General features: G+C 44.3%; 1 protein-coding gene across 2 annotated transcripts in view; it reads right to left on the bottom strand.

The window, feature by feature from the left end:
- The window catches only part of DNHD1 (dynein heavy chain domain 1), a 392,142-nt gene that overhangs the window by 28,332 nt on the left and 349,666 nt on the right, over positions 1-14,144 (bottom strand). For both annotated transcript variants that reach the window (XM_063950780.1, XM_063950781.1), the window contains exons 39-40: positions 9,201-9,405; positions 5,619-5,710 (exon numbers count right to left, since the gene is read on the bottom strand). In XM_063950780.1, coding sequence (XP_063806850.1) covers positions 5,619-5,710; positions 9,201-9,405 — 297 coding nt within the window. The remainder of the gene's footprint in view (positions 1-5,618; positions 5,711-9,200; positions 9,406-14,144) is intronic.

Raw genomic sequence — 14,144 nt, 5'->3', positions numbered from 1 at the left:
AAAATGTTTCTGTGCAGGGTAAATACTGGCTGCTTTATTTTTACACTGCAATTGAGATTTCAGTTTGAACACGCGCCACCCAAATCTAACTCACTCTGCACATGTTACATCTGCCCCCCCAACCCCCTGCAGTGCACACGGTTTTGCCCAACTGCTAACAAATTTGCTGCTGCGATCAGGTCTGAATTACCCCCCTTGCTCTTTACAGCCATGACCAGTGAACACATTGCATTTTCCTGGTTGGCCCATTATTCCCCAGTCCGTCACTGCTGTCATTCCAATACAGACAATTATACTGAACATACTGTCATGTAATAACCAAAACAATCTGTGGACAAGCAGGACATTCATAGGGCAAAAAAAAAAAAAAAAATACCAAGGATCAGGGACATACTGGGGCTCTATAGCAGCCGGGCATTGCACTGCGCAGGCGCACAAGAGGGCGTGGCCACAAGTCACGGGGCCCTGGCCTCACGGCACGCCCCTGTGTCTGTATGCCAAGCAGAGCGCTGGGAGGTGGAGCTGATCGGCCAGCCCCCGGGACTATATGTGGCATCGGCCCTTTTGCTATTTTAAAGAAGTGACAGATGGGCAGTCTGGCCCTGCCGAGGATATTCTGGGGTCAGTGCAGTTGTGAGCAATGCTGGTGATTTGCTGTCAGAATGGCACGGGAATGCCCACATTGGTGGCACATAGTAGGCATCACTCTTATATTACACCCCCGTAGCAGTGTGCCAGAAAATGTTCATTGGTGCTCACCCATAATTATCCACACAGAATATAATTGCCCCCTCTATGTCTCCCTAGTGTGACACAGAGATACAGGTCACTACTACTGACTGTTACACAGCAATACAGGTCACTACTAGGTCACTTCTACTGCCTGTTACACAGCAATACATGTCACTATTACTGATGTTACACAGCGATACAGGTCACTACTACTGACTGTTACACAGCGATACAGGTCACTACTACTGACTGTTACACGGCGATACAGGTCACTACTACTGACTGTTACACAGCGATACAGGTCACTACTACTGACTGTTACACGGCGATACAGGTCACTACTACTGACTGTTACACAGCAATACAGGTCACTACTACTGACTGTTACACGGCGATACAGGTCACTACTTCTAACTGCTACACGGCGATACAGGTCACTACTACTGACTGTTACACAGCAATACAGGTCACTACTACTGACTGTTACACAGCGATACAGGTCACTACTACTGACTGTTACACAGCGATACAGGTCACTACTTCTAACTGCTACACAGCAATACAGGTCACTACTACCGACTGTTACACAGTGATACAGGTCACTATTACTGACTGTTACACAGCGATACAGGTCACTATTACTGACTGTTACACATCGATACAGGTCACTACTACCGACTGTTACACAGTGATACAGGTCACTATTACTGACTGTTACACAGCGATACAGGTCACTATTACTGACTGTTACACAGCGATACAGGTCACTATTACTGACTGTTACACAGAGATACAGGTCACTACTACCGACTGTTACACAGTGATACAGGTCACTATTACTGACTGTTACACAGCGATACAGGTCACTATTACTGACTGTTACACATCGATACAGGTCACTATTACTGACTGTTACACAGCGATACAGGTCACTACTACTGACTGTTACACAGCGACACAGGTCACTACTGACTGTTACACAGCGACACAGGTCACTACTGACTGTTACACATCGACACAGGTCACTACTGACTGTTACACAGCGATACAGGTCACTATTACTGACTGTTACACATCGATACAGGTCACTATTACTGACTTACACAGCGATACAGGTCACTACTGACTTACACAGCGATACAGGTCACTACTACTGACTGTTACACAGCGATACATGTCACTATTATTACTTACTGTGTTACACAGCGATAGAGGTCACTATTACTGACCGTTACATGGCGATACAGGTCACTACTATTGACTGTTACATGGCTATACATGTCACTATTCTTACTGACTGTTACACAGCAATACATGTCACTATTACTTATAGTTACACAGCGATACAGGTCACTACTACTGACTGTTACACAGCGATACAGGTCACTGCTTCTGACTGTTACACAACAATACATGTCACTATTATTACACAGCGATACATGTCACTATTATTACTGTTACACAGCGATACAGGAGGCTAAGTCGAAAATATTACACCTACACTCTACACATACAAACACCATTCAGAGTGGCCTCTGTGCGGTTGCGTACCAGCCGTGCGTGCGCAAACCTGGACGCTGCATACATTGGCTTGTGAAACCCTGCGTATTAGCACGTGGTATGAGTAAATATGGTAACATAGCATTCGCATAGAAAAGCCTCAAAGCCATATTCAATATTTTATCCATATAGTGCATAACTTACACACAGTCTGTACACTCTTCAATGGCAAGTTACTGTGCGCACACATTATAATAAAATCACTCTCACACACAATCAAAGGCGATACTTCCAAGAACTCAATTATAAACAGTGTCTTGAATGTACCAGACTGTCTTGTTTACGCAAAGCTTTGTAATCATAGAACATATACCCTGATCTATGGGGAATGTAAATACCTTTGGTTGCCCCCATTGTTTTAGAGTTGTATAGTAAGACAACAGATACTGGACTGTTATTGTGGCACTAGAAGTCAGGACAAACAAAAGAACAATATATCCTAGACAAGAACACAAGCCAAACCCTAACTTGATTAACAATTTACAAAATCACATACAAGACATTTACAGACCAGACATTTGATGTATGATATATCAGAGGTATAACATTTATAGTCTCATACATATAGCCTACATACATCTAATTCATGGTTTTATATATATATATATATATATATATATATATATATATACATCATAACTAATTGTAATAGCAGGAATAAATATATACACACACATACACATCTCGAGGATGGGAATAAGTAAATATATCATGTGTGGGATCATATTGTTCAGGGTCACATAAGCAGAAATCCGGTGGGTATGAGGATATTGTCTCATATTGCGGCAATAAGTTATTAATAATACCGGATTTATGTAAAATAATGTGGTGTGTTTAACTGGTCTTGGGGCGGGAACTCAGATGTAAACAACAGTAATCACATCTCAGGACTTAGCCATCGCCCACCATTTGAGCTGACCAATGATCCCCAGTGCTCAGGATATGTCCCACCCCCGGACCAATGGAAGAAGAGCATACATTTCCCATTGTATTGTGTTTTGGACCATTATATAAAAACAAGGCCTCCTGGCCAGTCTCAGGTTAATTCTCTGAAGGTCATCTAGCCAGATTGACTAAGGACCGATCTGGGTGGCGCAGGCGAACAAAACGTATGTATCCATTGGTTGTAGCTTCTTTTCTCTTGTATTGTATTTCTGTTGTACCCCCCTTTTTAAGTAAATATTTGTTGCTGCGTTGGACCACAACATTACATATACAAGCGGTGTCGTATTCCTTTCCTGTTAGGGGTTGTAAAGTGTATTCCACCGCACGTGTAGCTACTTTGTGCTTACAGCGTGACGGCATGCTTACGCAATGTGTACGCATTTGATAGGGGTTTCACACACACGCTTAGCGGTCGCAGCGGCCTGAACATTTGTGTATTTAAGGTATTGTTTTTTCTTCCTGTAAGTTAAACGAACTTAACACAGGTCACTACTACTGACTGTTACACAGCAATACAGGTCACCATTACTGTGTTACACAGCAATACATGTCACTATTATTACTGACTGTTACACAGCAATACAGGTCACTATTACTGACTGTTACACGGCAATACAGGTCACTACTACTGACCGTTACACGGCGATACAGGTCACTATTACTGACCGTTACATGGCGATACAGGTCACTATTACTGATTGTTACACAGCAATACCGGTCACTTACTGACCGTTACATCGTCGATACAGGTCACTACTACTGACTGTTACACAGCAATACAGGTCACTATTACTTATAGTTACACAGCAATACAGCTCACTATTACTGACTGTTACACAGCGATACAGGTCACTATTACTGACTGTTACACAGCAATACATGCCACTATTACTGACTGTTACACAGCAATACATGTCACTATTATTAGTGACTGTTACACGGCTATATATGTCACTATTACTGATTGTCACACAGCAATACAGGTCACTATTATTACTGACTGTTACACAGCAATACAGGTCACTATTACTGACTGTTACACAGCAATACAGGTCACTATTACTGACTGTTACACAGCAATACAGGTCACTATTACTGACTGTTACACAGCAATACATGCCACTATTACTGACTGTTACACAGCAATACATATCACTGTTATTACTGACTGTTACACAGCAATACATGTCACTATTATTAGTGACTGTTACACGTCTATATATGTCACTATTACTGATTGTCACACAGCAATACAGGTCACTATTATTACTGACTGTTACACAGCAATACAGGTCACTATTGCTGACTGTTACACGGCAATACAGGTCACTACTACTGACTGTTACACAGCGATACATGTCACTGTTATTACTGACTGTTATACAGCAATACATGTCACTATTATTACTGACTGTTACACAGCAATACAGGTCACTATTACTGACTGTTACACAGCGATACAGGTCACTACTACTGACTGTTACACAGCAATACAGGTCACTATTGCTGACTGTTACACGGCAATACAGGTCACTACTACTGACTGTTACACAGCGATACATGTCACTGTTATTACTGACTGTTATACAGCAATACATGTCACTATTATTACTGACTGTTATACAGCAATACATGTCACTATTATTACTGACTGTTATACAGCAATACAGGTCACTATTACTGATTGTCACACAGAAATACGCCACTATTATTACTGACTGTTACACGGCAATACAGGTCACTACTACTGACTGTTACACAGCGATACAGGTCACTATTACTGACTGTTACACGGCGATACAGGTCACTATTACTGATTGTCACACAGCGATACAGGTCACTATTATTATTGACAGTTACACAGCGATACAGGTCACTATTATTATTGACAGTTACACGGCAATACATATCACTGTTATTACTGACTGTTACACAGCAATACATGTCACTATTATTAGTGACTGTTACACGTCTATATATGTCACTATTACTGATTGTCACACAGAAATACGCCACTATTATTACTGACTGTTATACAGCAATACATGTCACTATTATTACTGACTGTTATACAGCAATACAGGTCACTATTATTACTGACTGTTATACAGCAATACAGGTCACTATTACTGATTGTCACACAGAAATACGCCACTATTATTACTGACTGTTACACGGCAATACAGGTCACTACTACTGACTGTTACACAGCGATACAGGTCACTATTACTGACTGTTACACGGCGATACAGGTCACTATTACTGATTGTCACACAGCGATACAGGTCACTATTATTATTGACAGTTACACAGCGATACAGGTCATGATAAAGATCTAGATGAGATAAATAAATGTTGTGATGCTCTGTGGATGACGTTACCTGTAAGAAAGCAGAGCGCTTCCTCCCAGTCCTGACACACTGACATCACTCTCTCCAGCATAGTCAGACTGAGCATCAGATCTTCATGACTCCTGTAATAAAGAACATATTATTACTCCTGCCAGTGTCCCCTAAATCCAGTAACATTACTCCACTCCTGTCAGTGTCCCCTATATCCAGTAACATTACTCCTGTCAGTGTCCCCTAAATCCAATAACATTACTCCACTCCTGTCAGTGTCCCCTATATCCAGTAACATTATTTCTGTCAGTGTCCCCTAAATCCAATAACATTACTCCACTCCTGTCAGTGTCCCCTATATCCAGTAACATTATTTCTGTCAGTGTCCCCTAAATCCAATAACATTACTCCACTCCTGCCAGTGTCCCCTATATCCAATAACATTATTACTGTCAGTGTCCCCTAAATCCAATAACATTACTCCACTCCTGTCAGTGTCCCCTATATCCAATAACATTATTACTGTCAGTGTCCCCTATATCCAGTAACATTACTCCTGTCAGTGTCCCCTAAATCCAATAACAATATTATTGTCAGTGTCCCCTATGTCCAGTAACATTACTCCACTCCTGTTAGTGTCTCCTATATCCAATAACATTATTACTGTCAGTGTCCCCTATGTCCAGTAACATCACTCCACTCCTGTCAGTGTCCCCTATATCCAGCAAAATTACTCCTGTCAGTGTCCACTATATCCAATAACATTACTCCTGTCAGTGTCCACTATATCCAGTAACATTACTCCTGTCAGTGTCCACTATATCCAGTAACATTACTCCTGTCAGTGTCCACTATATCCAGTAACATTACTACTGTCAGTGTCCACTATAGCCAGTAACATTACTCCTGTCAGTGTCACCTGTATCCAGTAACATTACTCCTGTCAGTGTCATAGTAACATAGTATCTGAGGTTGAAAAAAGACAATTGTCAATCGAGTTCAACCTATTTGTGGTCTCCTATGCATGATGATTTGACTAAAGTTTCTGACTGATGCTGCTGTCAGCCGTTGCATTTTATCCCTATTTATAGTAACTATAATGCATGACTACGCACCATACCCCTGGATATCCTTATCCATTAGGAATTTATCTAACCCATTCTTAAAGGTGTTGACAGATTCCGCCATTACAACTCCCTCGGGCAGGGAATTCCAAACACGTATTGTCCTTACCGTGAAAAAGCCTTTACGCCGTATTGTGCGGAATCTCCTCTCCTCTAACCTGAGCGAGTGTCCACGAGTCCTCTGTGTTGATCTAACCAAAAACAGGTCCCGCGCAAGCTCTGTGTATTGTCCCCTTATATATTTGTAGATGTTGATCATATCCCCTCTTAGTCTCCGCTTTTCCAATGTAAACATGCCTAGTCTTTCAAGCCTTTCCTTGTATTCCATCGTCTCCATGCCCTTAATTAGTTTGGTCGCCCTCCTCTGAACCTTTTCAAGCTCCAGGATATCCTTTTTGTAGTACGGTGCCCAGAATTGTACACAGTATTCAAGGTGTGGCCTCACTAGTGATTTATATAACGGGAGTATAATACTCTCGTCCCTAGCATCAATACCCCCGTTTTATGCATGCTAATATCTTATTAGCCTTCTTTGCTGCAGTCCTACTTTGGGTACTACTGCTTAGCTTGCTATCTATGAGGACACCTAAGTCCTTTTCCAGTACAGAATCCCCTAATTTTACCCCATTTAGTAGGTAGGTGTAATATTTGTTCTTGTTACCACAGTGCATTACCTTACACTTGTCTGTGTTGAAGCGCATTCTCCATTTGGCTGCCCATGCTTCTAATTTAACTAAGTCATTCTGAAGAGACTCGGCATCCTCCTCTGTATTTATAGCCTTACACAATTTGGTATCATCTGCAAAAATTGACACCATGCTCTCTAGACCTTCTGTTAGGTCGTTAATGAAAATATTGAACAATAGCGGTCCTAATACTGAGCCTTGCGGCACACCACTTAGCACTTCAGTCCAAGTTGAAAAAGATCCATTAACCACAACACGCTGCTCCCTATTATCTAACCAGTTTTTGACCCAAGTGCATATTGTGCTTCTTAGCCCTGATTCTTGTAGCTTGTATATAAGTCTCATGTGTGGTACAGTATCGAACGCTTTGGCAAAGTCTAAAAAGATTACATCCACGTCTTTACCCTGATCTAGGTTTGCGCTTACTGTTTCATAAAAGCCAAGTAAGTTGGTTTGACAGGATCTGTCCTTCATAAACCCATGTTGATTCCTTTTAATGACCTTATTGGTTTCAAGGAACTTCTGAATACTATCTCAAGGAATACCTTCCAATACTTTCTCCACTATAGATGTGTCACCTATATCCAGTAACATTACTCCTGTCAGTGTCACCTATGTCCAGTAACATTAGTCCTGTCAGTGTCCACTATATCCAGTAACATTAGTCCTGTCAGTGTCCACTATATCCAGTAACATTACTCCTGTCAGTGTCCACTATATCCAGTAACATTAGTCCTGTCAGTGTCCACTATATCCAGTAACATTACTCCTGTCAGTGTCCCCTATATCCAATAACATTACTCCTGTCAGTGTCCCCTATATCCAATAACATTACTCTTGTCAGTGCCCCTATATCCAGTAACATTACTCCACTCCTGTCAGTGTCCCCTATATCCTGTAAAATTACTCCTGTCAGTGTCACCTACAGTATATCCAGTAACATTCCTGTCAGTGTCCCCAATGTCCAGTAACAGTACTCCACTCCTGTCAGTGTCCCCTATATCCATTAACATTACCCCATTTCTGTCAGTGCCCCCTATATCCGGTAGTAGTAGCACCAGAAGAGAACCTGGCATAGAGGGTAGCACAGGTAGGTCCTCATGTGAGCATGCTCCGGTCCAGCACATGTGCAGTGCTGCGGGAGATAGTACTGATGCTAGATGGAGGGTTCAGACATGAACAATGGCCCTCATTCCGAGTCGTTCGCTCGGTATTTTTCATCGCATCGCAGTGAAATTCCGCTTAGTACGCATGCGCAATAATCGCACTGCGACTGCGCCAAGTAATTTTACAATGGAGATAGTATTTTTACTCACGGCTTTTTCATCGCTCCGGCGATCGTTATGTGATTGACAGGAAATGGGTGTTACTGGGCGGAAACAGGCCGTTTTATAGGCGTGCGGGAAAAAACGCTACCGTTTCCGGAAAAAACGCAGGAGTGGCCGGGGAAACGGGGGAGTGTCTGGGCGAACGCTGGGTGTGTTTGTGACGTCAAACCAGGAACGACAAGCACTGAACTGATCGCAGATGCCGAGTAAGTCTGAAGCTACTCTGAAACTGCTAAGTAGTTTGTAATCGCAATATTGCGAATACATCGGTCGCAATTTTAAGAAGCTAAGATACACTCCCAGTAGGCGTAGGCTTAGCGTGAGCAACTCTGCTAAATTCGCCTTGCGAGCGATCAACTCGGAATGAGGGCCAATATGTGGAACGACCCTGTAATATTTCTCATTGTTGCTATCTATAAGAGTAGACACCTCTAATGTCACCTTTAGGAAAGGAGAGCTGGTTGGGACCTGCAGCCCACTCACCAGGAGTAAGTATGTCTCTGTACATAGCAGCTGTACTTCTGTCTGAGGAGCAGGATACTATGTAGTATCAGTAACTTCAATGTGAGCGGGTTCTGCAACTGCTTTCTCACTTCAGCAGCAGACGCCAGGCAGCTCTGCAGCAGAACATCACGGATGCTGGAGCGATGCATGCAGGGTGCAGGTCCAACTGCACATCTCACAGAAACTGCAACAGAGAGGAGCACCAGCTTGAGAGGTCATCCCAGGGAGGGAAAACAAAGGCGAACAGAGCATTTGCTAATGATACAGAGGAGGTGAGAAGATGGGAGATACAGAGGAGGTGAGAAGATGTGGTGTACAGAGGAGAGGAGAAGATGTGGTGTACAGAGGAGGTGAGAAGATGTGGTGTACAGAGGAGAGGAGAAGATGTGGTGTACAGAGGAGGTGAGAAGATGTGGTGTACAGAGGAGAGGAGAAGATGTGGGATACAGAGGAGAGGAGAAGATGTGGTGTACAGAGGAGGTGAGAAGATGTGGTGTACAGAGGAGGTGAGAAGATGTGGTGTACAGTGGAGAGGAGAAGATGTGGTGTACAGAGGAGAGGAGAAGATGTGGGATACAGAGGAGGTGAGAAGATGTGGTGTACAGAGGAGAGGAGAAGATGTGGTGTACAGAGGAGAGGAGAAGATGTGGTGTACAGAGGAGGTGAGAAGATGGGAGATACAGAGGAGATGAGAAGATGTGGTGTACAGAGGAGAGGAGAAGATGTGGTGTACAGAGGAGAGGAGAAGATGTGGTGTACAGAGGAGAGGAGAAGATGTGGTGTACAGAGGAGGTGAGAAGATGGGAGATACAGAGGAGAGGAGAAGATGTGGTGTACAGAGGAGAGGAGAAGATGTGGTGTACAGAGGAGGTGAGAAGATGTGGTGTACAGAGGAGGTGAGAAGATGTGGTGTACAGAGGAGAGGAGAAGATGTGGGATACAGAGGAGGTGAGAAGATGTGGTGTACAGAGGAGAGGAGAAGATGTGGGATACAGAGGAGAGGAGAAGATGTGGTGTACAGAGGAGGTGAGAAGATGTGGTGTACAGAGGAGGTGAGAAGATGTGGTGTACAGAGGAGGTGAGAAGATGTGGTGTACAGAGGAGGAGAGAAGATGTGGGGTACAGAGGAGAAGATGTGGGGTACAGAGGAGAGGAGAAGATGTGGGATACAGAGGAGAGGAGAAGATGTGGTGTACAGAGGAGAGGAGAAGATGTGGTGTACAGAGGAGGTGAGAAGATGGGAGATACAGAGGAGGTGAGAAGATGTGGTGTACAGAGGAGAGGAGAAGATGTGGTGTACAGAGGAGGTGAGAAGATGTGGTATACAGAGGAGGTGAGAAGATGTGGTGTACAGAGGAGAGGAGAAGATGTGGTGTACAGAGGAGGTGAGAAGATGGGAGATACAGAGGAGGTGAGAAGATGTGGTGTACAGAGGAGAGGAGAAGATGTGGTGTACAGAGGAGGTGAGAAGATGTGGTATACAGAGGAGGTGAGAAGATGTGGTGTACAGAGGAGAGGAGAAGATGTGGGATACAGAGGAGGTGAGAAGATGTGGTGTACAGAGGAGAGGAGAAGATGTGGGATACAGAGGAGGTGAGAAGATGTGGTGTACAGAGGAGGTGAGAAGATGTGGTGTACAGAGGAGGTGAGAAGATGTGGTGTACAGAGGAGGTGAGAAGATGTGGTGTACAGAGGAGGTGAGAAAATGTGGTGTACAGAGTAGAGGAGAAGATGTGGGGTACAGAGGAGAGGAGAAGATGTGGTGTACAAAGGTGGTGAGAAGATGTGGTGTACAGAGGTGGTGAGAAGATGTGGTGTACAGAGGAGAGGAGAAGATGTGGTGTACAGAGGAGAGGAGAAGATGTGTACAGAGGAGAGGAGAAGATGTGGTGTACAGAGGAGAGGAGAAGATGTGGTGTACAGAGGAGAGGAGAAGATGTGGTGTACAGAGGAGAGAAGAAGATGTGGTGTACAGAGGAGAGGAGAAGATGTGGGATACAGGGGAGAGGAGAAGATGTTGTATACAGAGGAGGTGAGAAGATCTGTGGTACAGGGGAGGTGAGAAGATGTGGGGTACAGGGGAGGTGTGAAGATGTGGGGTACAGGGGAGGTGAGAAGATGTGGTGTACAGAGGAGGTGAGAAGATGTGGTGTACAGAGGAGGTGAGAAGATGTGGTGTACAGAGGAGGTGAGAAGATGTGGGGTACAGAGGAGAAGATGTGGGGTACAGAGGAGAGGAGAAGATGTGGGATACAGAGGAGAGGAGAAGATGTGGTGTACAGAGGAGAGGAGAAGATGTGGTGTACAGAGGAGGTGAGAAGATGGGAGATACAGAGGAGGTGAGAAGATGTGGTGTACAGAGGAGAGGAGAAGATGTGGTGTACAGAGGAGGTGAGAAGATGTGGTATACAGAGGAGGTGAGAAGATGTGGTGTACAGAGGAGGTGAGAAGATGTGGTGTACAGAGGAGGTGAGAAGATGGGAGATACAGAGGAGGTGAGAAGATGTGGTGTACAGAGGAGAGGAGAAGATGTGGTGTACAGAGGAGGTGAGAAGATGTGGTGTACAGAGGAGGTGAGAAGATGTGGTGTACAGAGGAGGTGAGAAAATGTGGTGTACAGAGGAGGTGAGAAAATGTGGTGTACAGAGTAGAGGAGAAGATGTGGGGTACAGAGGAGAGGAGAAGATGTGGTGTACAAAGGTGGTGAGAAGATGTGGTGTACAGAGGTGGTGAGAAGATGTGGTGTACAGAGGAGAGGAGAAGATGTGGTGTACAGAGGAGAGGAGAAGATGTGTACAGAGGAGAGGAGAAGATGTGGTGTACAGAGGAGAGGAGAAGATGTGGTGTACAGAGGAGAGGAGAAGATGTGGTGTACAGAGGAGGTGAGAAGATGTGGTGTACAGAGGAGGTGAGAAGATGTGGTGTACAGAGGAGAGGAGAAGATGTGGGATACAGAGGAGGTGAGAAGATGTGGTGTACAGAGGAGAGGAGAAGATGTGGGATACAGAGGAGGTGAGAAGATGTGGTGTACAGAGGAGGTGAGAAGATGTGGTGTACAGAGGAGGTGAGAAGATGTGGTGTACAGAGGAGGTGAGAAGATGTGGTGTACAGAGGAGGTGAGAAGATGTGGTGTACAGAGGAGAGGAGAAGATGTGGTATACAGAGGAGAGGAGAAGATGTGGTATACAGAGGAGAGGAGAAGATGTGGTATACAGAGGAGAGGAGAAGATGTGGCATACAGAGGAGAGGAGAAGATGTGGTATACAGAGGAGAAGAGAAGATGTGGGATAAAGAGGAAAAGAGAAGATGTGGTATACAAAGGAGAAGAGAAGATGTGGGATAGAGAGGAAAAGAGAAGATGTGGTATACAGAGGAGAGGAGAAGATGTGGTATACAGAGGAGGTGAGAAGATGTGGGATAGAGAGGTGGTGAGAAGATGTGGGATAAAGAGGAAAGGAGAAGATGTGGTATACAGAGGAGAGGAGAAGATGTGGTATACAGTGGAGAGGAGAAGATGTGGTATACAGAGGAAAAGAGAAGATGTGGTATACAGAGGAGAGGAGAAGATGTGGTATACAGAGGAGGTGAGAAGATGTGGGATAGAGAGGTGGTGAGAAGATGTGGGATAAAGAGGAAAGGAGAAGATGTGGTATACAGAGGAGAGGAGAAGATGTGGTATACAGTGGAGAGGAGAAGATGTGGGATACAGAGGAAATGGAGAGATGTGGGATACAGATGAGTTGAGAATGTGTAGGATATTGAGGAGATAAGAAAAATGTGGGATAAAGAGGAGAGGAGAAGACGGATATAGTACAGTGGAGGTTAGAGGAGAGTAAGTGAGATACAGAAGAGGTGAAAAGATGCAATATACACACTAGATAGGAGAAGAAGTGGGATACAGAGGAGGTGAGAAGATATGGGAAATCGAGGAAATGAGAAGATGTGGTATACAGAGGAGGTGAGGAGATGTGGTATACAGAGGAGAGGAGAAGATGTGGTATACAGAGGAGAGGAGAAGATGTGGGATAAAGAGGAAAGGAGAAGATGTGGTATACAGAGGAGGTGAGGAGATGTGGTATACAGAGGAGAGGAGAAGATGTGGGATACAGAGGTGGTGAGAAGATGTGGGATAAAGAGGAAAGGAGAAGATGTGGTATACAGAGGAGGTGAGATGATGTGGGATAAAGAGGAGGTGAGAAGATGTGGGATAAAGAGGAAAGGAGAAGATGTGGGATACAGAGGAGAGGAGAAGATGTGGTGTACAGAGGAGGTGAGAAGATGTGGTGTACAGAGGAGGTGAGAAGATGTGGTGTACAGAGGAGAGGAGAAGATGTGGTATACAGAGGAGGTGAGAAGATGTGTGGTACAGGGGAGGTGAGAAGATGTGGGATACAGAGGAGGTGAGAAGATGTGGGATACAGAGGAGGTGAGAAGATGTGGGATAAAGAGGAGGTGAGAAGATGTGGGATACAGAGGAGGTGAGAAAATGTGGGACACAGAGGAGGCGAGAAGATGTGGTGTACAGAGGAGGTGAGAAGATGTGTGATACACAGGAGGTGAGAAGATGTTGGACACAGAGGAGGGGAGAAGATGTGGTATACAGAGGAGGCGAGAAGAGGTGGTGTACAGAGGTGGTGAGAAGATATGTGATATACAGGAGGTTAGAAGATGTGAGATACAGAGGACGTGAGAAGATATGTGATATACAGGAGGTTGGAAGATGTGGGATACAGAGGAGGTGAGAAGATGTGGGATACAGAGGAAATGGAGAGATGTGGGATACAGATGAGTTGAGAATGTGTAGGATATTGAGGAGATAAGAAAAATGTGGGATAAAGAGGAGAGGAGAAGACGGATACAGTACAGTGGAGGTTAGAGGAGAGTAAGTGAGATACAGAAGAGGTGAAAAGATGCAATATACAC

This window comes from Pseudophryne corroboree, chromosome 2, assembly GCF_028390025.1.
Source record: "Pseudophryne corroboree isolate aPseCor3 chromosome 2, aPseCor3.hap2, whole genome shotgun sequence".
Classification (NCBI taxonomy): Eukaryota; Metazoa; Chordata; class Amphibia; order Anura; family Myobatrachidae; genus Pseudophryne; species Pseudophryne corroboree.
This window is presented reverse-complemented; position numbering and strand designations above follow the sequence as displayed.